Consider the following 26,972-nt stretch of genomic DNA (forward strand, 5'->3'; position numbering starts at 1 on the left):
AAAACAGTCAACTGCACATGCTTTTCCTCTCTCTCTGAAAAGATGAAAAAGTAAAAACCATATGACAAATGTTAGTCACACTGCTTAGTATATAAATGGAAGATGCTCATCATAATGACCACAAGGCAAGAATTTACTTAGGGCTAGAAAGTTGACAGCGCTTTTACTATCCCAGATGAATATTTTTTAGCAAACAGTTTTAGGACTGATGCACACACTGAATTTCCATTGATGTCCACGTTTTTCAAAAGCATACAACTTTGAAATCTCCTTTTCAAATCTGTGATTCGGTGTGTCTGCATCAAGTGCAGGAAGAAGCCCATTTTGGAAATCTCTCCATTCTTGCATGAGAATTAAGTTGCTTGTATCTGTTTATCTATGTATGTGTTTTCTTTTACAAAATTTGCAGCAAGTCTGAACTACAGACTTTGCCAGTCCACTTCCTACCAATTGCTATTTTTTCTTCCTTTAAGCTGCATAAAATATACCAAAAATTAAGTATCGCAAATTTCTAATAGATACTTCTGCAAGGTTTTAAAGTGACTTCTTATATGAAGTTTTTTGTTTTAGAAATTAAGAGATCGTTAAGCAAGGTTCTGAGATATTCTTATGGCATTAGCTTGGAAATGTGATTCTCCTTTTTTTTTAATAAGTACTAAGAAGTTGCAATAAAAAGCCATGGTTACAAATAAAGGTCACAGAGGCATGAACATTTACTATAGTATCAGTTAGCTGCTTTCACAGAACTGTGGGAACACTAGCTACAATGGTGGGCCATTCCTGAATTTAAAGATCCCAGTCCTAGAGATATCGGACGACTGTGGGTTAAAATTAACATATGGATAAAGCAGAAAGAGATGTTCTCTAACTAAAAAATTTAAATAGCTATGGTAATAATTTTTTCCTAGTTATAACATGAAATCATAGAATCATTAGGCTGGAAAAGACCTCCAAGATCGAGTCCAACCTTTGAACAAATACCACGATGTCAACTAAACCACAGCACTACCTGCCACATTCAGTTGTTTCTTGAACACTTCCAGGGATGGTGACTCCACCACTTCCCTAGGCAGCCCATTCCAATGCTTAACTACCCTTTCAGTGGAGAAATTCTTCCTGAAGAAGCATATTTGATGTAACAAGATATATTAATTTCCTTTCATTTTTCTCGATCCATTCCTAATCTCAAGGATTAAGGACCAATAAGGACATGAAATACAGCTTTTTGGAGACAAAACAGCACCTACTGCAATAGTAAATGAAACTGTTGCCATGAACTGTAGAATAAAAGGTATCCCAGACCACTGAGGTTTGGTACTTGAAAAGTGTGTGATGTTCAGGAACAGACGGCACTCCTAAATAGCTGTAAGAGCGTAGGACATCTGTGCTGGAGACACTCACTAACAGCTTTGTTTAGGTAACATACATATCACTGAAAGTCTACCTGTTAGAAATGTCAGACACACACCAATCTTATCTCTAATTCACGCTGACTTTCAAAGGCATAGTCTTCATACTTTCTTGACCATCCTAAAAAAACCCAAGACTTCATTCAAAAGCAATGAAACTAAGTTTAGGAAGGGAGTTAAGGAACTAAGTAGGGAATTAAAGTATTCTTTTTATGAAATAAGAAATACAGTGTCATCATCAAGAATAATCAATATTTTTCTCTCTCAAATTCTTGGGTGGTTTGCTGGAAAAATATTATAGGAATTGCAAACTTTCATAAATATGAAACTAGACAATTTTGTTCCCCAAGATATAGGTACAACACCAGTTAATCTGTGTAACACTATAAGAATGAGTTACAACTTTCTGAAGCATCACTAGGAAAAATAAAGTTGCAATCAGAATTTCTCTTTCACTTTCAATTATAACTTCAAACTATACAGAAATGAAACAAAGAAAATAAATAATTCTCCAAATGTAATGAAGTAATAGAAAAAATCCTCAAACAATTCTGGGTTTATGCAGACTAATTTTTTGAAAAGGCAAAAAATGTTGAAATTCTGAAACCGCCTGTTGGATTTTGTGAGGATAAAGAATTCAAGTAATTTTAGCAGCACACTGAGCTTCCTAAGTCAATGTATATAGTTCCTGAAATCTCTGACTTTCAATTCAAGATTCATGGCATGTGAGATATAACACATTGCATTTCAAATGTTTTAACATTTCAATTGTATTGAGACATTTTTAATCCATCACATCTGGAAAAAACAAAAACAAAAAACAAGGCAAAACACACACCCCCAAAACAAAAACCCAAACATAACCAAAACCTCTTACTCAATTCATATCCTAAACTTTAAGGGAGAGAATGGAGAATCACTGCAGCCCAAATTGTATCAGAAAGGAAAATGCCAGAGCATAATTATTTTTAATTGGGTCCCACTAACAATGAGAACACTTCTTACCACTCGAAAAATAACACAGAAATAATACTCTAATCATGAGCATCCAGGGCAGTGTCGTAAGCACTGTTTTGTTTTCACATGCTTTTTGGGGTTCTTTTTCCTAAATATCTTTTCTAGTGGTTGCAAATAATGTAAATACCACCTCTCATTTGCGCTTTAGTACAGCTGAGTATGTTCAAGGACTAAACAAAACAGCTACAGAAATATTTTAATTACAAAGACTTATTTCCATTTTTAAGCATCGCAAGAAACTGCAGACAGTTTAGTGCAGCAGAGGGGAAGAAGAATGTCCTCAGACAGCAAAAATAAACAAACACCCTTTTATTCTGCTCAGACCTAGTAACGATTGGGCACGACAGTACTTAGCTCATCCTATGAATTTAGATCACTTAAGATCTTTTATTCTAATTCATCATCATCTTTAATTCCTTGCAATACTTATTTTTTTTCTCATGCACTGAACCCATAACTGTAACACTTCTTGAATGTTTCTGACTGCAGTTTGGAAGAAGTTTTAGGACCCTTTACTTCCCAGTCAGTAGGATGGTTTGGGCTCAGAATTCAAAAATTAATCTATTGTGGCTTTAATCTCATTTTACAAAACAACTGAGACCTACATGAACCCAAAATCTGACTGTATACACCATACTGATTATGCAAAACAAGACACAAAATCAGAGAAAGAAACCTTTTTGAAAGTGACTGTTACTCTGGTACCTAAGTAACAATATAGAAAAAAATCTCTTTCCTGGTTCTGCAAACCTATTTCAAACCCAGTAAAGCTATGACAGTACAGTACATGTGCTCCAATATTCAAAGACTTAGTAAGTGAATTAATTTTCTAAGTCATACAGGCCACTTTCACCTTTAGAGCATCAATAGCTAGTAAGTGGGAATGCTTTTTGCAGTATTTTCAGCTACCCACAGAACTCTTCTTCCTTACTGGAAATAGTTGTCTTCCAATTAAGTTTAAGTTACTAACTTGGTGGGAGGAGGGAGGTTGTGGGACAGCCAGCCCACAAATTAAAAATTTTACAGTGCTAATTAGACATGGACACAAAAATGTTACATGTGAAAACAGGTATGGATAGTTTTCAAGGTTAAAAAAACCTGGACAAAAAGCTGATTACACTCACACCAATCATTACAGCTTTATTCTAAACTCTCCATAGAGTTTTTTCTGTACAAAAACAACAGCATCACAGCCCATACTCCAAACTGAAATCACATTAATTAGCTAGGCAGCAAAGTTTCAAAGCATACCAAATGCTTACTAGAGCCCACTCTGCTATTGTGTTTAACTTTGAAAACAAGTCATGATGAGGGAAATCTACATGATAAGCATACTTCAGCTACAGAAAAAAGGTTTTAATCTGCCTAGAAATTGGCAACTGCTGGCTGTGTTTTCTATACTTTATGTTATGTTTCTCTGCTCGCTGGAATGAATTGGCTGCTGTGAATGAAAAGAAACTTTGCATCTAATCAGTGGCATGAATTTAGACTGAAAGCTGCTGTGCAGGACTTCTATGAAGAGTCTGGGCCCTCTGCCATCCTTGTGCTTGTGAATGAAACGGCGTGAGCCACATGCCCTCCTCCTCTTCCCCCTAAGCTGGGGCCTTTGCCCTTCCCTTTGCTGGGGGGACTGGGGAATCAACCCTTTGCTGGTGAAACGACCATGACCCAGAAAGGCATTCAGTGCCATCAATGCGCTTGCTTGAGAGATCTCAGCTGCGCTTTCCATCCTGCTGCTTTCACTCCTGGTTTCTAAATCAACTTGTGAACCAATGATGAGGGACCCCTCCTCACTCATTCCCTTGATAAATGGGCCCCTAAATTGATCTCTGACCTCCCTGCATACTTTTGCTGAGTTACTGCTAGCCCCAGAGACTCTGCACCCCATTGTCCTTACAGGTTTGACTTTGGTTTTGTATCAGCTCATACTGATCAAGAAAAAACCTCCAAACAGACAAAAAAACCTCCAACAACCACAAAATCACAAAAAAACCCCACCAAAACTTTATTACCATACAATTACTCTAGCAGCAAAATCCCTATTCCTCTATTCACTCACAAGAACTACCATATGCTTTTGATTAAAGTACTACATTCAGTGAGTTTTCAGAACATACAAAACAATACAAAATCTATTTAGGCTAATAAAATTTCACATTTTCTTCAAAATTAGTGATAGATGTCCTATTTAACCAAAAAAGTTCCTAACATGCTAAATTTTAAATATTAAATATTGCTGAATCTGGATAAAGAACCAGCTGCTATTAAGTAATTCATTTAATCAACTTCAGAGCTGAGTCAGACTTGGACTACAGGCTACTAAAAATTTCAGAGAACAATCACAGTGGCTGTTTCAAATGTCTATTTGTTTAGTTCTCTTCCACGGACTTTACGTTCAAATACTGCTTAGAATAACTTCAATAACGCACCTCTCAAAACAATTTTAAATATATATTTAAAACACTAGAACTGCAAAATCACATCTTTTTCCATGGAATACTATATTAATGGTTTTCTCTCATTTAAAACATGAATTTACTAAGCTTCCTAGCACATAAATAAAGCTTATCACCTAAGTTTTCAGAAACTCCTCAATATGATCTCCAAGTTTTCCTATTCCACAAGAACAGTTCTTTTTATATATCTACACAATGAATTTATCCAGACATACTTCCATTCAAACTGGAACATTACTAAACCCCTGGGCTTTTGCATTTTTCATTAATGAACATTTCTGCTTTGCTAAATTACTTTTAAAAGCACCCCATTTTACTTAAAAAGTATACTGTAGTGCATCTCAAGTAACTTACAGTTACATGAAGACCTCAACAGAACAATTCCAAACTGTCAAGGAAGCTTCCGACTTCCAGCAGGAGGAAGGTCATTGATCTCTACCATATGTAAGAAAGCTTTCCCAAGCACAGGATCAGAAGGAATCCAGAGGCAGCTTCCCTCATCACCTCTCTCTATCCAACACACATGGCATCTCTTGGTCCCATAGTCAAAGATGCATCAGACAGCAAAACTGCAGATGAAGTATGAGGTGCTTTGTCAAAAGTTGAGAGTTGAGAAAAGCAATGGACTTCTAGTGTGATCACTCTTGTTTCATGTCATATGACAGATACTCAATAAAACATATTCCCTGGCTCTCGCAAAAAAAAAAAAAAAAAAAGGGGTTGTTCAAGCAAAGAGATCATGGCAGGAAGCAGAGCCAGGATTAACATTTTGGCTATCTGAAAGAACGAGGACTGGCCATGTTGTCCCCAGTCTCATAACGCCGTTTCAGAAATTATGTCCTTATCTACACCGAGTACATACTTTATGGTAAAAAAAGCTGTACATATGACGACAGTGAAATTACACATGAAGAGGAGCAACAGAGTTAGCAAAACGTCAACAGACACGAATTCCTGGCACTGCAACGAAGAATTATCTTTCCCTGCCCCTCTCCGTCCAACTCACTTAACATGAGCAGCAGAAGACCACTCCAGTAATTGTGTTTAAGCTCAAAAACATACATTCTGACATGTAAATAGATACTCACTTCTGCATAAGTCATTATCTTTTACATTAGAGCAGAAGTCTGTACTGCTTCAGTAGACTAGCTGGTAATAATAATAGATTAAGTAATCCTCAGTTTACCAGAGCAAGGAATTGCACTTTCCTAGTGTTTCACAACTGTTTCTAAATAACCAAGGAACTAACAGGAAGACCTAGGAATATAGAATTGCAGTCCAAGCTTTTTATGCAGTGCACTCAAGGGTTCTTATGTATTGATTTCTGCTTTCAGTTTATTGGTTTTTGTTGCCTGTCCTTGCTTGCTCACCATTTCCACTGCTATCATCTGCTCTCAGTTGATTTCTGCTATTATGCTCCTTTTCCCTGATCCTTCATTTGTTAACACGTTCATCGAGCGGGAAAAGAGGCATAAAGTCTTTCCCAGTCCAGCTTTAAGGTTTGGTACTGAAAGGGTGCAGGCTATTAGAGATGCAACCGCTTGGAAAATCCCGCTCAGACCAGTGGCTCTGGACTGGAACAGGCTCAGCGGCTGTAGAGAGGTGGCAGATGAAGAGTGAAATCAGTGCAGCGGTGTGCAGGGTGCCAAGAACACTGAGTGCAAACAGATTCTGTGGGCAGTGATGGTGGAGGCTTCTAATTAGCCTCCACCGAGCGCTTCCGAGCTTTTCACTTGGTTTGAACTGACTGGATTCACACACAAGAGTAAAAGCCTATTCTCCAACATCAGGAAAATAACCCAACCACATCCTCCACTTTGCCTCTCCCTCACGTTTAATAAAGTTCTACAAAATATGAAGGTGTCAGTTTCCTGATCAAAGACACAGAAAACTCTGTATTTGCATCTTATCTGTTTATTAAAAGCAAATGTACTGTGCTTTACTGACTTGGCCATAAAACGCTGAAGATAAGATTTTAATTTGTGACGAGTGCTTAAATACATGCAAAAAGATGTTACCACTCAGTGTGCTGCACTGTCAGCATTATCTTATTATAAAATTATAAAAATTTAAAATTTTAAATATCTCCTTTCACCTTAAAAACATTAAATACTACATCACGAGATCAAATGAGTGGGATTTTTTTCAATTAAAATCCAAAAGGATCTAGCTACCTTTTGCTAACACATGCACATCAATGAAAGGCACCAGTTTAAATTATTATTAATACCTGAAGCACTGTGTTTTCTGTTATCACATTGCTATGTTGCCCCTGCAGTACCTTAAAATTAACCAGCCCTCTCCTTTATCTGTTTCAAAAAACAGTAATCTCCTCCAAGTTCCCAAGGCCTGCTCCTCTTTCCTCCCACTGGTGGCTACTCTCTTATACCAGTGATCTTGGTGGATCTCCAGGATGGTGGAGCAGCTTTTTCCATCATATTTTCTTGCATTATAGCAGGCCAATCTACCTTAGAAAGAACCAGCTAGAGGTTCAGTGTTTCAGACACATCACCAGGAGACTACTACATTTACTCTTAAAGCTATTTCCCTAACCAGATCCAGGAGACCCATAGAAAGTTTCCAGCATCCATAGGTGCACATTCAAACTTTGTTACCCTTAATTATTAAAATTGCAGACACTCAACTCTCTTTTTTGCAATTTGTTATTGTCAGGGCTAGCAGTTGCTGTAGCATTCATCAGTCTCTGTCTCTGCTCCTTCATGTATTTCATTCAACAATTCCAGATGCCAGTTGTCAGAATACCCACCCACAGCAAGTGGCAACTCCGACAGGAACAGCATGGCTTGACTTCCAGTGGCTCCAAATAATGGAAGTCTGAATGTATCATATCATAAATAATATGCAAATCTCAGAATAACTCTGGCATGCTGAGAACGCTTTTCCATCATGTGTTATTCAGAACTATTATCAGAACACACAATCTACAATACACATTAAGAGCCTTTTTAGCTAATGTAAATTTGGACTTTCAAAGTAAATATTTATTTAAACTAGGACAAAGCACTTCCATTATGACACTACAGTTCCAGGATAACATTAACCTCCTTCTGCTTTTTAAGCTACAAGTACTTACAGCAGCTCCAGTAAAAGCCTTTAGAAACACAGACACTTAGTATGGTTCTGGAAACTGAAGTATTTTATTCATGGTCACTTGATGAATTCATTTTTGTGGTTACCAGAGAGAGATGACAAAAGTTTTCATTTTTTATCCATACTAGGGTCAGGAAGAAAAGACTGAAAGTAAAAAAAAATGAAATAAAGGAATTCTCCACAACATAAGAGAATGGTTTTCAATGGAAATCTAGAGGTGAAAATTTATAGATAAATCTGATGGAAATCTTGGCTTCTGAAGTAACAGGAAATCAGGGAAGAATGCCACGAGGCCCGCATGGATGAACAAGGAGTTCCTGGACAAACTTAAACACAAACAGGTACCTTACAGAGGGTGGAAGAAGGGAAAGGTAGCCTGATAGGAGTATAGAGAAATTGTTCAAACAGCCAGGGAAATGGTTAGGAAAGTTAAAGCACTGGCAGAAGTAAACTTTGTCAAGGGCATCAAGAGTAACAAAAGAAGCTTCCACAGGTACATCATCAACAGAGGACTAAGGGAAATGTGGGTCCACTCAGGAAGAATACAGGCTACCTGGTTACCCAGGACATGGAGAAAGCTGAGGTACTTAATGGAATTTTTTACCTCAGTCTTCACCAGCAAGTGTTCCAGCCACACTGCCCAAGCTGCAGATGGTGAAAACAGGAACTGGGAGAATGAAGAACCACCTGCTATTGGAGAAGACGGGGTTCAAGAACATCTAAGGAATCTGATGGTGCAGAAATCTGTGCCACCTGATGAGCTACATCCAGGGGTCCTAAGGGATCTGGCCAAGGAAGTCACTAAGCCACTATCCATCATATTTTAGAGGTCATGGCAGTCCGGTGAAGTTCTCACTGACTGGAAAAGCAGAAACACAACCCCCATTTTCAAAAACATAAATAAGGAAGACCCAAACAGGCTGGTCAGTATCACCTCAGTGCCTGGCAAGATCATGGAGCAGATCCTTCTGGAAACTGTGCTCAGGCACATGGAAAATAATGAGATTATTGCTGACAATCAACAAGGCTTCTCTAAGGGCAAAGAATGCCTAATAAATTCGATGGCCTTCTACAACAGGGTTACAGCAGCAGTGAACAAGTGAAGGAAAAGAGATGTCATCAACCTGGACTTCTGCAAAGCATTTGACATTGTCTCGCAAAATATCCTTATCTCTAAACTGGAGATACATGGATTTGATGAATGGATCACTCAGTGGAATAAAAAATTGTCTGGATGGTCCCACTCAAAGTGTTGCAGTCAATAGCTCAAAATCCAAGGACAAAGTAGTGATGAGTGGTGTTCCTCAGGGGACAGAACTGGGACTGGCACATTTAACATGTCTGTCAATGGCATGGACAGTGGGATGGGGTGCACCCTCAATCACCTCAGCAAGTCAGTCAATGACACCAAGACATGTGGTGCTCTTGACATGCTGAGGGAAGGGATGCCATCCAGAGGGACCCTGACAGGCTTGAGAGGTGCCAACTTCACAAAGTTCAACAAGGCCAAGTGCAAGAGGCTGCACCTGGATAAGGCTAATCCCAAGTATAGGCTGGAAAGAGGATGGATTGAGACTGGTGCTGTGGAGAAAGACTTCTTGGTGTTTGTGGATGAAAAGGCCATTATGACGTGGCAATGTGTGCTTGCAGCCCAGAAGGCCAACCACATCCTGGGCTGCATCAAAAGCAGCGTGACCAGCAGGTCAGGGGAGGTGATTCTGCCCCTCTACTCTGCTCTTGTGAGACCCCACCTGGAGTGCTGTGTCCAGATCTGGGGTCCCTAACACAAGAAAGACACGGACCTGTTGGAGCAAGTCCAGAGGAGGTTAGTAGGTTGATGAAAGGGCTGGAGCATCTCTCCTATGAAGACAGGCTGAAACAGCTGGGGCTGTACAGCATGCAGCACAGAAGGGTCCAGGGAAACCTAACTGCAGCCTTCCAGTACCTAAAGAGAGCCTATGAGAAGGTTGGAGAGGAACTTTTCACAAGGGCATGGAGTGATAGGACAGGAGGTAATGGCCTCCAAAGAGGATGGGTTTAGATTAGGAACAAAGTCTTTACTGTGAGGGTGGTGAGGCACTGGAATTGGAATTTCTTGCCCAGAGAAGCTGTGGACTCCACATGCCAGGAAATGTTGAAGGCTGGATGCAACTTTGATCAACCTGGTATAATGAAAGGTACTGGGCCTATGGCAGGAGGGGTGGAGCCAGATGATCTTTAAGGTCTTCCAACCCAAATCATTGCATGATTCTATTATAACACCAACAAAGAAAAATGGACCAACAAAGAAAAAATCTATCACCCAGCTTTTAGGAGGGGTATTTAACTTAATTCAGTAACTGAATGAAAATGAGAGACAGAAGCCTCCTAACCAAGGTGCTCTCAATTTGTTCTTGAGGTAATTTCTCCTATTAAGTACATAGATAAACAACTACTAAAATAGGAAACTCAAATACATGTCTCAGGTTAGGACAGATCCCCATCCACATATGCACATATACATACTACACAATAATTATTTTATTATTCATATTTAGCACATCTTTGTTTGTTGAGGAAGAACCTGAAAATAAAACTAGCATTAGATTGGGATCAGCAGCCCATTCCCTGCCTCATCATAGAATCTAAGGTAAGTTTGTCTTCCCACAATTCCAGTTAATTGGCCATGCATAAGTATGAGCATACAATTTAGAAGTCTGTTCTGTAAAAGTTTGCTTCTAGAAAACTGGGGGCATCTACACATATTTTCATTCTTCAATTATCAAAATACTTATCACTGAAGCCATTATTTCTCATTAAAGGAAAAACTGGACATAGACTTTTGAATTAAAAGATCAGAGCCTCTGTGGGGCAAGAACAGCTGTATTTATTCCCCCAAGGCCAAGTGGCAAAGTCCTGAATAGTAGTCATTAAAAGAGCATCTAAAAAAGGAGAAGATTATCAAGTCTAAGTACACACAGAGGATGAGATGAAGTGCCGTGCCTAAGTCCTGTCCTCACATAAATAAGTGGGAGTAGCATGAGTGCTGACAGATGAACTGCTTTCACTCTGCACCCCAGCACTGGAGATCTGAGGAGAATCTAAAATTTAACCAGTAGTCTGGTTCCTGAGGTCTTTGTCTTAGGCTGGGCATAGAATCAGGCTACCTCATTATTTATGTTAATTATCCATCTTTACCTAGAAATAACAGATTCATATGGACAACTGACTTTTCTCTCTCTGTACCCTGGACACAGGCAGTGCACATGCAGCTACAGAAAGTCACAGGTATAACGACCAGCAGTGACAGGTTGGTGCCTGCTGTGGATGTGCCCATTTACACAGACCTATCACTCAGGGAATTCACAAGCTTGTCTCTTTTTTGTTGTTTTTTTTTTGAAATGCCTTTACACTGTCTAACAGAGAATATTCTTCCAAGACTGGCTGTAGCCCCTAAATATTTGAAGCACTATCTTTACCTCTCAAGCTTCATGAAAACAGTAGTCCCCCAAAATCTTGGGGTTCTTTGCAGTACTAGAGGCTTTTTAAAGGCCAAAAATATTATTCTAAGACGCTTCATTTTCTCTCAAAACCTTAGAAGTCAAATTTGGTCGCATGCAGCAACTCTGCAGTTCATATAAATTTTTCATTAACCAGAAAAAGCCCTCAAAGGTTTCACTGTACAAGACTTCACACCACAATAAGAGCACTGATATGCAAATACTTGTTTCCCATTTGTAGCGCACAGTAAAGATATAGCTGCCCTACTAACACTGAATGTTGCACCTATCCCAAGTCCAGTTATCCAGCAATAACAACACCATCTCCTGCAAGACAAAACCACGTAAATAAATTTGCATAAATAGAAGAATAAAGGCTCAATAACCAGAATTGCTGTGATATAGTGGTAAATTTCTTTCTGGAAGTCTGTGGGATAACTACGGTGAATGCTTTATTCATTACCACCAGCCAGAATATGAAACACATTTACTCTGTGAAATTAAAGGGTTTAGAAATAAATAGGAAACTCAGAGCACTGCACTATCCCAGAACTGTTTGGTGGCTGCAAAACAACAGGAAAAGGAATGGAATAGCCATTACAGCCTTTATTGCCATGGTACATTACAGCAGACAACAGCATACAAAGAACAAAACAGTTTAGACACAAAATAACATTTCACCAAAGTCGTGGTTTATATCTAACAGTTCTTGCACTCAAAAGCCAAATTGCATTGGCAAGTAAGGATGGAGAATTTTTCAGTACAAAGAGGCATAATATGCGAATGCATAATAGTAGTCATGGTGGTCATATTTAGGGCTTTTTTTTATAGTGTAATACCATTTGGTCCAAATCTCACTATTGATTTCTTTATTAACAAAAGCTACAAGTGCAAAAATTGTTACTTTCTGTGCTGGACTCTGCTGTAATGCAGATGAAAAATAATTAATCCAGTGTATTCCCAGCACACATTTTTCACAGGATGCCCATATTAACTTCATTTATCATGATACAGCAATTCTCCAGAAGAAAACAACACTTGCATACACATCCCATATAGTAATCTACATAAAATCAGTTTAAATGTCAGGACAACTGATTATTTTATGCAACACTGCATTGATAACCATTTTAAAGTGCTATTTGTATCCAAAGTATACAGAGGTTTTCTTTCACAGAAAAACAAGAGAAGCTTTGGAAGATAAAAGGCAATTCCTTTTTACCAATTCACCTGAAAACTTTGACTCAGACCCAAGAAAGTGTATGGAAGGATCCCATTATCAAAAGAACTTCTCAGTGAAGAAGTGTCCTGCAAATGAATTTAGAAGACCTATGTTTTACTGGATTGTACGTTGTTGAGAACTGCATTACAAAATCCAAGTTAAGAACTTAATGAGATTAAGTAGTAAGTAGTGAACTTAATGAGATTAAGTAGTAAGTAGTGAACTTAATTACTTAAAAATTGATAGTATAGCAGATGGTAAGTTGTTGTATTATAAAATACAAATCTATTTTTTAAAAAATGGTTTTTAGCGTGGCAAAAGTTTCTTCACTTGATCTACTGAATGAAATTATGAATTAATTGTAGCAGTAGTACAGCTCCTGTTAAACTTTTATCTTCATGTATTCCCATTAAAATAATGATTAACCGTGGCTGAAGGTCATCTCCAACAACTGATGGGCATGTTCTTTAATATATGTACACGAAACTTAAAGACAAGCAATCTCTTTTGAACTTACAGGCTGAATCATGACTTTAAAGGTTTTCGCAGGGGTTTTTCTGCAGGGGACTGGTCAGATTCTTTGTCTTTCCCTACCTATGGAAAACCACAACTTACATTGTAGCAGGATCAGTGCAATTTATCCTCAGCTTCACAGGAAAATTTCACCACTGTATTTGCTGAGACAATGACTTACCAGCCTTCCCCAATTTTGTCCTGGCCTAATAGAGTAAAAAAATAGCATGATTCTTTTTTGCAGTTCAAATATCCTTACTATTATGAAAAGTTTCCCAATCTACTATATTTGTATTCTCTTCCACTTTCCTTTTGAGGATGTCCTATTCTTCTCTGCTGTCCATTTGAGGCCCAAACTTTATTTCATCACCCATCCAAAAGCATTCTAAGCACAGCACAATATATCTGAGTGTTTATAAAGGGGACACTTTAAGCTTTCCCTGCTGTAATTTACTATTTCTAAATGCAAATACTGAGATGTAATCAGGATAGGTAGAACAGACAGCAAATGGTCTGTAACACATTTAAGAGAGTGAAGCACTGCTTTTCGATAGAGATCACAGCATTTCCATACAGTAATGAAAACCAGTTCTCTGTGCACTCACACTTGGGCTGAAGAAAGCTTTACCTTCGCTGGTAAAGGCCGAAGACCTCTTCAGTATCTGCAGAAAACAGGAAACTTTCCTTCCCATTGTTTCTGTCCGGTCTGACTATTGTAACAGTTCAGTATAACTAAACATGGGAAAAGATCCCTTTATTTCCTGTGAGGACAACCTCGTAGCATATGGGAAGAAATTAAAGCACTCATACAGAATATAACTGCCAACTTCCAGGCATTATTCGTAATAAACAGGATCTCACACAGTGTCAAAGAGATAAATAAATGAGGAACAACCTTAAAGTAAATTAAAACAAAAGTCACTGCTATCAGGTCTTCACTTTTCTGCCCGCACAAAGAATCCTTCCAGGTATATTACAACATATTTAAGTGTGGTAGCTACATCCAATTAATTTTGTAATTTCTATTCATTAATTCCAGTAGTAGTATTATTAACAGTATTTATGTGTTGTTTTGTGTAACTGAACTACAGAACCAATATCTTAACAGAAAACGAACCTATCCATTTAGAGAAAACAACAGATATAGTGAAGACGTATTAAATAGAAGGATTGCAATTCTAACCCACATAAAGATCTCAACTCTGCCAAAAATTTTTCCAAAGTTATGAAGCAACCTGCAACTTGTCACTTCCAAAATGTTCCATTTGTCATACCCTGAAAACCTGGAGACCTCTTTTACTTGTGTGCATTTTCACGTTTAGAAGAACCAATAACCCTTCTCTCTTCCTTTTCTACTTTCCAGTGCATTTTTCCCTCATTTCCAATATGTTCTCCTTCCTATTTCCAGAGCACAGAGTTTCTCCTTTCATCTCACAGCTCTCATTGTTTGTATTAATTCCTGGTGTTGGCTACTTTATCCTTCACTGAGAGCTCTTTCTACATCTTTTCCCAATTCACGCAGCAAAACAAAATGGTGAGAAGGAGCAAACAGAAGCTACAACTCATACTTCAAGCATCTTGCCCAACCTCTGAAAATACCAATTTTGATATTCAAAGGTTAACGAAGAGAGAAGAAAAATACCTAAGTAAGGTGCTAACTGCACATTGCAAAAGAAGGATAAACAGAATTCTAACATCTTTCAGTACAAGAAGAATAATCATTCAGAACCTCAAACATCTATTATATGTATTTGGGGATTTTAATGTTTACCCTCTGAAAACTGTATGCAGAAGATTAAGAATGAAACTAATGGTACTGACACCAGAAGAATTCATCCCAAAGGAGTTTGATGAAAGATGATCAAAAATATGAAAGGGGTTTCAGAAAAGGAATAATTATACTTGGACTTCCAATAAGAAAAATAGTGACGCAAGTACTTAACAAATATTTCAGACAGAACATTTAAAATGAGCAAAAGGAATTATTTTGTGGGATCCACATTCAGAAGCTACAAACACCAAAAAAATCCTCCAAACTGTACAAATATAAAGTAAGCAAACTCAGAGGTTACTTAGTTTGCAACCAGGTCCTACATCCACAATCTCCATCAGAGACAGCCCCAAACCTTAAGTACAGGTGTCTGAAGCGCACCCTCCCTAAGTAATGCTACTAACTACTATTATAAAAAAATTACTATGTCATGGTTTAGGAAGGTATCTCCACTTTAGTGCTCCCACTGAAACCTGCTCACTCACTCCCTTGTCCTCCCACCACTCCCCTGTGGCAGGCTGGAGAGGAAAATCTGAGGCACAAATCACAGGCTGACATGAGAACAATTTACTGGAAACAGCAATAAGATAACAGTTACAGCAACATTACTACTGACAGAGGGCATAAGAAAGAGGCAAGCGATTCATACAGAAACACCACCACCCAACTACTCCCTCTGCCATGCTACCCCAACCAGAAGGGACCTCTTCTCCCTGGAAGAGACTCCCTTCCCCCCTCCACCAACAATGACATGAGGTAGTACAGAATAACCTCTGGGTCCTAGCCGTAACCCCTCTCAGGTACTGCAGAAATTAGCCCTGTCCTGGCCAGAATCAGGACACTGTGATAGACCTTTTCTTAAGTCTGTCACAGCAATTCACAAGTTCCTTCCAAGATCTCTGATTTTAGGTCTTTATCATATACTGCAAGTTCATTTTTAAGTGGTATTTTATAATCTTTCACGAACAAAAAACAGCAGGCACTGGAAGGAAGGAAGTAGCTATCGTTATATATCATAGGGTGGCCATTTTTCAAAGGCATTCCATGAACCAGGACTTATTTACTGTCTTCCTGCTTTCTATGGTTTCTGCAAAATAACTTTCCCTCTCAGACAATAAAAGGATATATATGAACTATTCAGCCATAAACATTTTACAAGTGACACAACACTAACTCTGCAGGTGCGTGCCACTTTTCCTTCCCTCCACCTTGTAAGGTTTTGATATCTTTTTAATGAAAACAGTGCTTATACGCTGCAGAGCTTCAGTTGCTGCCATGTCTGTTTAAGGTTCAAATGCCTCTGTGACTTCTAGAGCAACGACCACACTCACACTACAGCACTGGAGGATGCTGTCTCAAAGTATCCTGTCACATGCTATTTCTTCTAGGAATCTGAATACACCATATACTTAAACTCCTTGGATAACGTAACTTAACACCTAGTAAGCTATAAAATGAAGTGATTTTCCAGTCTTGTTAAACAAATTCATAGCATCCCAGATATCAACCACTTTCTTATATGGTACATCATTCCAACCTCATAGCTTCATGCTTTTAGTGCCCAACTTTTTTTACAAAATGTCACTGTAGGGATTAAGAACTAAAAACATGGCAAATTAGGTTTACAGAAGAACCTGAGAACATCCTGGAAGTTTATTAAGGTCAGGGAACCATTATTTACTATCTACAAGGAGGCTGAATTCCCAAGAACAGCGAATTTCCCATGGCCTAGCCCATACCTAACCAGCTACAATTAAGATTAACTGTATAAATCTCATGGATAACTCTTCTGGACTTAGGTATTCCCCATGCTTGCAATGAATTCCTCCTTTTCTATTCAGCTTGCCAGATGATTGCTTTTGCCTAATCCACACTATTTAAATTGATTTATATCCCTAATGGAGCTCTTAACATCTCACCTTTAAGTATCACAGAAGACACCATGTACATACCTCAGGCAACTCAGCTCTCCAATATATTTTACCACTTCTGATGAGACTGCCTGTGTGATGTTACTAACAAGGACACATGGTAGGGTAATGAATGAATTATTTTCCAAGATTTGTTGAAGAGCATTCTGTCTCCAGCGATGCTCCTCTGTCACAACATGTTTGATTTAGGCATAAGGAGGCTGGGATTGCTAAGTAGGAATGTGTCAGAACACATTCATTCCTCGCTCCAGGAATGACTCTCTTTAAACAGTCTGAGGAATTAACAAAGGGCAAATTATAAAACACTTTAATGTAAATTTACCATCAATTCAATTGATACTGGTCACTTGGTCTGCTTATTAAAATAGGTAAAAATGTATTTAGAAAGGCAAACATATTAATACATACAGTGTATTTAAACTTCAGGCACAGGTATCAGCAGCTACAGCCAAATTTCATTTTGAAGTGCGAATTCCTATAAAACTTCCCTAGGAGAGCCAAGGAGTAGATTATTTTTTATGCTCCATTCAGCAAGATATTATTAATTGTCAGGGAGCCTGCATCACACAAGTTACACTGAAATAAAGAAAGCCAACTAACTCCAACATATTGCTGTTCTTTGCACTGCTCTTCAGTTCTAGCTGTTCCTGCTACATGTTCCCTTCATGCTCTTCAGCCTGGAACTTGAAAGCTCATCAGGTATGCCAGACGACATGGCAGCCAGGCTGCCAAAAGCACAAAGGATAACCAGGAGGTCTCATGGGACCCGAAGTAAGTGTCAACCCCTAACATCTCAGTTCTGTCCCTACAACAGGATAAATTCAACTGCGAACAGTCTATGAGATAACCACAGGAGCAATCAAGCTTGCACGAAATGAAAGTGGCTTTGAAGAGTTATCCTTGCAGCTTCTCAGACATTTTAAGTAGATAACCATTATTTAAGCATCCATTATATATAAAGAGAAAGAGCTGCTTTGCTCTCAGAGTACTGAACTAGGAATCAAGATATCAGGTCGTATTTCTGGTTCTGGCACAAACTGCCACTGGGACCTAAAAAACAAGATCTCTCTAACTTCCCATTTGTAGAATTACATAGGTTTGATTTATTAATGACAGCAATGCACTGAGAGATCTCTGGATAGAAAATAGTTCAAGAGTGCCAGATTATCTGTTTCCTGAGCAAATATAACACAATTGAAAGAAAAAAATAAAATTGTGTACCTGAGTTTCCTCTTGAATTTTTAATATTTGTTTGCTGAACAGTATAACCTGGCTTTTGCACTGGAATTTCAGAGTATATGGGGAACAAAGCAAGAGAGATGCAACCCTGAAAAATCTGTTCTCCTGCAAATGGCTGAAACAGTCTGTCTTCTTTCCCTGTTATACCAATAAATTGCAAATTGATGATTCACGTAGGTTGCAAGGGACCTCCAGACATCACCTGGCCCAATTACTTGAGCAAAGCAGTGTCAGCTAGAACGGGTTGTCCACTCTTGCCAAGCTGACCTTTGAACAAAACAAAAAAACAACCCCTGGGCAACTTATTCCAGTCTTCAACCAGTTTCACTGTGAACTACTTTTTACCCTCACATTGAATTGGAATTTCCCATTTTCCATGGCCTCTCCTTCTTCCACTATGCATCTCTGAGAGGAGCATGGCTGCATCTTGCCCATATTGACCCATCATGCAACTGTAGGCAATAATAAAAATTCCACTGAGCCTTTTCTTCTTAAGATCAAGGAAACCTCGCTCTCTCACGCTCTTTGCAGCAATATGCTCCAGGCCCCTCCTCACCTTGTTGATCCCTCTACTACACTTTCATCAGTAGGTAAATTTATTTCTTGAACTAGGGAGCCAAAAATTTGACTCACAAAAGGCTCACAGATGTAGGGTAAATGGTAAAGAATCACCTCCCTTGACCTACTGGCAACACCCCAGTTAGAAGAGGATGCTGATTCTTTTCTGCACTACAAGGGTGCAATGCTGACTCATGTTTCAGTTCTTGTCCACAAACACTCCCAGAACCATCTCTGTAAAGCTGTTTTCTAGCCCCCAGCCTGTACTGGTGAACAGGATTATTCCATTGCAGGCACAGGACTCTGCATTTGCCATCACTGAACTTCTCAAGGATGCCATCAGTGGTGTCAGTGCTCCAGATCCCTCTGCTCAAAATGCACCTTCCTATCCCAACATCCATTACCTTACTGAAGATGTGATACAGTATTGGTTCTAGAGGGAAACCACTCATAACTGGCCACCACTTGCACTTTTTCCTGTTGACAATTGTCCCTTGAGTCTAACAGATCCACCAGTTCCCCACCCACCTTACTGTCTATTTATCCCATACAAACAGATGAGATCTGATTTACAGAATACTGTGTTAGACCATGACAAAGACTTTGGTTAAGTCAAAATAAACAAGATCCACAGCTCTCATCAAGTTCATGGAAGCAGTCATCTCCTCATAGAAGGCAATCAGGTTTATTAGCATGATTTACTTTTGATAAATTCCCAGAGGCTGCTTCCAATCACTTTCTTTTCCATCAACTGCATGGAAATGATTCTGAACATGATTCACTGCTTCACCTCCCCAAGTACTGAGGTGAGGTTGACAAGCTTGCCCTTCCCAGATCCTCTTCCTTGGCCTTCCCAAAGCTAGGTTTGACATTTGTGTTTTCTCAGTCATTGTGAACTTTCCACAATCACCATGACCACTCAAACATGACAGACAGGCCTTACACTGACATCAGACAGCTTTCTCGGCTTTATTCTGTCTGACCTTGGATCTCTGTGTATCCTATTGCCTTAAATACTTAGTAACTGTGTCACCTTCTACGGTAGGCAATAACACATTCTTTCAAAACCTACAAGCTTCATGAGGACTAAGAGAAACCTTTGTAAGGGAAAACTTCAGAAGTAAAAGCATGGAGTTTCTCAGCTCTTCCTATGTTTGTTCCCTTCTCACAAGGTTCCCTGCCCCACTGAGCAGTAGACACACATTTTCCTTAGTCCTTCTTTTGCTATCAATGTATTAAAGTTGTTCTTTCTGTTGCCCTTAACATCCCTAATTTCAATGCCATCCCTAATTTCAAAGCTTTGACTTTAGAATCATAGAACCATCAAGGATGATGTAACCCCTAAACCACCAAACTATTTCACTCAGTGCCTGATCTAGATGCCTCTTAAACAATTCCAGGGACAGTGACTACACTTTTTTATCTTCATTCTTGCATTCCTTCTGAGTAGGCAATCCCTAAACTCTCTTGAGTTCCATACCTTCACCTGAGATAGTGATAATCCTGCTCAATCCAAACCAGAAAATTGAATCAATATGCAATAACTTAGACTTAAAGCAAAAACAGTTAAACAAAAATTCTGAAAAAGAATATACATAAGTCAATATGTATAAAAAGTTATTCAAGATACTTGTATAAAAAGGTAGAGTCTAAATTAAATTTATTATCTTACTTAAGCCTATATTTCACTCATGGATAATCCAATTGCTTTCCAAACAGGGATATATACTTAATACACAAATGCATGATTATTGCCTTTGATAGACTGGCAAATCACCACCACCAGGTATCTTATAGCCAGTTTGGATTTGTTTATTTTGGACAAAATACAGTTCCTCTTAGTTTCCAATCTGAAGAACTTTTCAATTCCTCCTATAGTGTAAGCTGTTACTAACTTTGACTTCATTTTCTTTGACAAAATTATTCTTCGTGCTAATCTTACCAAATAAATACAAACCAACCTTGGAATGTATAGTTTCAAAGCTTGGTGTTTATAAAATGGTGACAAAAATTACTACTGAAGAGGGTTGAAAAATATGTCTCCATAAATACTTGAAATCACTGCAAACAGCACACTATTCAACAGCTTTAGGTTGCATGGAATAACTTAAGCCTGGACATATTGATTGATGGTCCCCTCCAAGTAGGCTCTTCTAAATTAGCAGCTCACATTACAAATTTATGGAATATATGTAGCAGGAAAGTTACAAGTGAGCTATAAGGCAGAGCAAAGGAACAACTAGAACACTGTAAATATGATGATATTTATATTCAGATAAATCATGAAGTTGTGTAATACTTCTAAGTGTATTATGTTCTTCAGCAGACAAAGTCTTAGTCTACAATAAATCTTAAGAACAGAAAAGTTTCTTAAATGCTATGAAACAAAGATTCTCCTTTCAGTATCCTAGACTTTTCACTGATCGGCTAAACAAACCACCTTTCTTCTTAAAGAGCAGCTTTTCACAATATAATCTAAGTGCATCTGAGAGCAGTAAGAGGAAATCTATTGAAAAGTATGAAACATCTGTCTGGAGTATATAGTGCAGCATAAATCCCTCCAGTTCCAAACAAGATAAGATACGTGCTTGAAAATTCTTCATAAAAATCTCTGCTTTTTGCCATTGTCATACGTTGCATGAACTCTGTGCACAGCTTGTGGAGATGCGAATAATCTTTCTTGCTAATCCACTCCATAAAGCAAGCATTCCATCTTGGGGGCAGGGGTTACAAGGAAATAAACAACTTTTAAGCAGTTACCCTAACCCTGACAGAGACCACAGGTGGTGCTATTGATATAGCCAAGCAAAGTCCAATAAAAATGGAACACCACATTCACATTTTTTGTTAACACTTAAGCAAGTTAAAAACAGCAGAAACTGGAAGTGAATGGAAAAGATATTGACTTTCTATGGTAATTGTGTCTGCACTTCCTTTTGCCTTTTCATGATGAAGTAGCCATAGAATGTTGTTTTTCTTTTCCTGAAGAGAAAGGAAATCACATTACCTTATCAAAAAATGCAGCCAGCTAAAACCCTTCCCTTCCATTCATTTAAATCCCTTTTAGAAAATATAAATGCAATTATGCAAACCACTCTGAAGTCACTAATCATTACTGGAATCAAGACACATATATAACATATTTAGCAAGTTGGACTAGATGATCCCTATGGGTCCCTTCCAACTTAAGGTATTCTATGATATACACACCCACACACACACACATACACAAAAATAACACAGGCATACATTTTTTCTGTATCAAACTACAGCTAAAAAAGATCATTTATAAATTGTTTTTTTTTGGGAAAAACTCAACACCTAACTTTATTATGTAGCATAACCATTCAAGGAGTTTCCATTCAGGATGCAAATCCTCTGTCACTGGTCAGGGTTAGTAACAGTGAATTTGACTATAAAGTTTACCTGAAGTCTCAATTACTATAATCACTGTTCAAATAATTAGTCTGCTCAAAAATAAGAAAAAATATGTATTGAGCCAAGAAACAGGAAGGGGTCAGTGTGGCAGGGGAATAGTGATCCTGAAGAGTCACACAGCCACTGAGAAGGTTGGTCAGTAAACCTTATTAAAAAAAACTCTTTATGCCCATTGAAAAGCAAGGATTCAGCTTCCCTTAACATGGCACACATTTGAGGAAAATGCTTGCACTTTAGTGCAACCAGAAGAGAGAGGAGAAGAAAGTACAGCATGATATAATGAAATTAAACTAAGATTTGAGAGTTAACTGGCAGAAATGTATATCTATATTCACTGATAGACTCTGGAAACCATAGTATAGTCTACATAATAAACTAATTTTTTTTTTTCCCAGCTGCTTCAAGATCTAACTAGTCACCCCAGCTGAGGCCACGGGGAAGGTTTACAGGAGTGCCAACATCTGCTTCTATTCCCATCAATGTCAAATTTGTCAGAACATGAAACTGCACCAGAAAAACAATCTGTGTCATAGAAAAATAAACTCTACTTCCATGAATATCCCCTGAAGTACCAAGTGTAGCAGATCTATTACATTTCCAATTTCGATTACAAAATAAAGTTTCTTTCAAAAAAACATATATGTACATTTAAACATATATATACATATAAATAAATATATATATATATATATTTATCCAGTGTTGTGTACATGCATCCTAAAATTCTTCATGGCCTGGTTTGCCTTTACTGGCCAGTCCATCAGTGCAAATCACAACCATAAAAATTAAGCTTTAGACCAAGTAACAAGGTGACAAATTAAACTAGCCACTTTTTGGCAACTCTTCACTATTAAATACTTTTTAAGTTTCTCAGCAACTTCCACCTACGGTTTTACTGGTCTCTTTACTACTGCTGTGTTGAGGTTTTAAGTGAATACCCTAACTTACAAAGTAAATGAAACCTCACATGAAAACATTACATAAATTTAGAAAAAAAAATAAAATCAAAAAGATTTTTTAAGACTTTCTTCGTCTTCTTCTTCTTTTTTTCTTTTGCTCTAGTTAGCTAGCCATAGAACAGAATCATTAAGGTTGGAAAAGACCTCCAAGATCAAGTCCAACTGGTAGCCCAGCGCTGCTACATTCACCAATAAACCATGTTCCCAGGTGCCACATCTACATGTTTTTTGAACACTTCCAGCGATGGCAATTCCATCACATCCATGGGCAGCCTGTTCCAATGGCTGATCATCATTGTAGTGAACAAATTTTTCTTAATGTCCAATCTAAACCTCCCCTAGTGCAACTTGAGGCCATTTCATTTTGTCTTGTCAATTGTTACCTGGGAAAAGAGATTAATCCCCACATTGCTACAACTTCATTTCAGGTAGTTGTAGAGCGCGATAAAGTTTCCCCTCAGTCTCCTTTTCTCTAGGCTAATTATGCTTATACAACAAAATATGACATTTTCATTATGTTTACACAGATCACAGTAAATGTACACACTCTGTCATTTGCTGTAAAGAATGAAATAGACAAGGTACATATTATTAAAGTCAGAATTTTTTTAAAAGTATCTTTATCACAAACACTCAAGGTAATATTAGTTATTGAGTTACACAGTTTGGATAACATAGAATTATTTTAGATAAATATTTACCAGTTGCCATTTTTAGTCCCCTCCAGAAAGAGGATTTTGCTAAAAAAAAGGATTCCCCTCTACCCTTGCAAGTACAGCTTCTCCTTCATTGGAAAACAAAGATTTTGCCAGAGGAAGATGGTATGATCACCAGCAAGATCACCCAGAAGCAGAAAAAAGCCCAACTGGTAATTTAGCGAGTAAAGAACCAATTGCTCATAACAGAAATCTCATATCTTAGCTTATAAAAAAACCCCATCTATCTATAGATACAGTTTTCAAAGACGTTTTAGTGTCTTATGGAAATTCTTCCATCACCAGATTTGCTTCTTTTAAGAAATGCTAAATGCTAACAAGAACAAACTCTCTGGTATTGCAACGACACTCCAAATTTTATAAGAAATGTCTGAAGGAAAAGCATAAGCCTTTTCTTCATAATTTCCTGTGCATGCCTCCTCCTTCCAACACTGCTGCAACTACTTGGTGACTTAAGTTTATCCACCTCACATATGTTTACATACCTCACTCAAATGGGCCCAAAATTGTTATTGCTCAGTATCACTGATGTCTCAACAGACTATGCTACTAAAGTTTATTACTGGAAGATTCAGGAGATACGAAAGAATAATATTAATACAACCAGACCTTTCCACTCAGATTTGTTTTGTGATGACTGCAGATGTAAAACAATATACTGTATGTGCACAGCATAAAGCCAAAAAGAGGTGAATGAACTCACATGGAAATGACTACTCTGCTACTTCTATCTAATAAAATAATCAATATATCAAATCTTCTGCTTTGTACCTAGAGTTGTAGACTTTTGACAGAATATACAAACCAAGCTGCTCCTCACTACACTGATGATAAGCGGAGGATGAAAAATCAGAGGAGTATGGAGAAAAAAAAACTTTAAATAACCAACCAGAAATTTGTTCTCAGTGAGACTTTAATTCCAATATAAACTGAAGAACCTAAATAAATGTAACATATAATAGATATGTTTCCATTGTATGGAAACCAGCAAAGCACTTCCCATGTTGACAAAGATGAGTAAAGTCACTTCCTCCTCATAACCTCTTCATTCTCCAGCCATCCACAGGGTTTCTTTCATTCATCTAAGCGAATATCCTATTTCCTATTTCCTATGAACTACAGTGAAAACTGCAGGTACTTTGTGCGAACTGTTAGGGAGACTGTAACTGGCTTCAGCTTCTCAATCCTAAAGGAAACATGGGTTCTACAACAATGAGCTCCACTGAGGATGCTGAGGTGACCTGGAAGCCTAACTCTTAACTTTGACTGGAAGGTCAACCCCTCATGTTGCTCTCTACTTTAACAGGACATCATAGAAAACAGGATAACGTTTGGACAGAGAAATACTCAGTGCTGGGACCTCACACTGGTGGTGGAGGTCACTTCAGACGAGCTCTAGTCTAACTCCAGGAACCGCACGTTCATTAGCAGCCAGATATGCTCCTACAGAAAATCTTCAAAGACAATCACACAGCCTCTTTCTCAAACATACATCTTAAACTTTAAAAAACAAAAAGAAAACAGAAAAAAGAAAACATGTTGGACCACTTACCATTTTTCATGGTTCTGCTGAGGATAAACATATGGAGAAAATAAGCTACTCTGTAGATCCTATTTCACCCCAGTCTCTGTGCTTTTACTCTCTCTGTCACAGCCAACTTTAGAATTTCCTCTTTCATGATAATACGCAAAAAGTTCACAGTTCTCAAGGCAGCAAAGCAGGAAGTTTGCAGCTGGAAGGATTTCCCCTCTTCAATGGGACAGGGGAGGAGAGAAAAGTACGATGGGGCTACTGTGAAATCTTTTGCCAGCTGAAGCAGCTGATTTGGACATAGTTATCACAACAGAGTCCTAAGTGATGCTACCGAGACCAGGCACAAATTAAACACTGCCCGCATCTGTTTTGCAATAATTTGTCACTTTGGCTTTTTGAGAGAGTGGGAAATCCTGCCTTTCCGACTACGGCACCAATAATCCTATCAACAGTGATAGTCAAATGCAGAAGGAAGCTAAAACTGCCTCACCGCAGCTCACCAGGACGTGCTACCTTCGCAGCTGACCCCGTATCACAAGACAGGAGTGAACGCCACATGTGGCTTTAATGCCAAGCAGCTGCTTCCCACCAGCGCTCCCCCTGTCCTCCTCCTTCCCCCCTGCACCGCTGGGTTTCTAGGACTATCGCAAGGAAAGGAATCGCGGCGCCCTAAAATGAACGCAAGTCCCCACACCCGTGGCAGAGCTAAACCCAAACGCATCAGATCCCCTCCCCTTCCACGCCCGGAGATGCGAGATCATCGGTGCCAAACTGCGGCTGGAGGGGTGGGGAGTGGGCAACGCACGACCCACCGCCCTCGGCCATTTCAAAACCTGTTACTCTCCTTCCCTTTTAATCAAAAGCCCAGGGTAAGACCCTCTCCCGGCTGCGAGTGCCGCCGTCCCGCCGCCCGCCGCGCTGGGCACCGCCTCTCCCGGCTTCCCGGGCAGCTGAGGGAGCGCGCGCGGGGCGGGCGAGGAGCGGCTCCCCCATTCCCTGCGCTCACCGACACCAGGAACTCCAGCGTGCCCACGTAGTCCCGCTCGGTCTTGAGCAGCTCGTTGAGGACGCACACGCGTAAGCGAAGCTGCTTCTCCAAGTCCTTCCCGCTTTCCCCCTTGCCTTCCCCTTTGCTTTCCTCTGTCATGGTGCAGCGCGGAGGGTCGGCGTTCCCAGCCCGGCGCCGTTCCCGGAGCGCCCCGGCGCTGCGCTGCGCTGCGGGCGAGGACAACAAAAGACCCCGCCAAGTAACACGGCGGGGCCGGGCTCGGCCGGTCCCAGCCGCGCTGCAGCCGCAGCCGCAGCCCCAGCTCACCCCGCTCCCGCGGCCGCCCGAGGTCCGGAGGCGAGCAGCCACCCCAGTGCGCGCTCCTTTCCCGTCAGGAAGGGAACACAGCCTGAAGGAAACGAGCGGTCACTGGTTCCCAGCTCGCCCTGCTAGCTGAGAGGTTGGAAAGCCTCCGCAGCGGCAGACTTGGACATTAATCAAAAGCTTTGTATCCATGTGACTCCAGCCCCTTCCCCCCCTTCGCTAAATCTCAGGAAAAAGGAAAGGAAACAACTTCAGGGAGCATTGCGTGCCAGCAGCTGCCTGTTTCACACACAAGCTGCGAGCTCCA

At 39.3% G+C, this 26,972-nt stretch overlaps 1 protein-coding gene across 2 annotated transcripts in view; it reads right to left on the reverse strand.

Annotated features, from left to right (window-relative positions):
• The window catches only part of PREX2 (phosphatidylinositol-3,4,5-trisphosphate dependent Rac exchange factor 2), a 171,171-nt gene extending 144,610 nt beyond the window's left edge, over positions 1 to 26,561 (reverse strand). Inside the window, exon 1 of one of the 2 annotated variants that reach the window (XM_050316271.1) lies at positions 26,360 to 26,561. In XM_050316271.1, the coding sequence (XP_050172228.1) occupies positions 26,360 to 26,500 (141 nt within the window). In that variant the 5' untranslated portion in view covers positions 26,501 to 26,561. Of the gene's footprint in view, positions 1 to 25,371; positions 25,391 to 26,359 lie in introns of those variants that run through there. The other variant, XM_050316280.1, reaches the window with a different exon arrangement.
• Between the last annotated feature and the right edge of the window lie 411 nt (positions 26,562 to 26,972).

This window comes from Myiozetetes cayanensis, unplaced genomic scaffold (genome assembly GCF_022539395.1).
Source record: "Myiozetetes cayanensis isolate MyiCay16 unplaced genomic scaffold, myiCay2020 scf1, whole genome shotgun sequence".
NCBI lineage: Eukaryota > Metazoa > Chordata > Aves > Passeriformes > Tyrannidae > Myiozetetes > Myiozetetes cayanensis.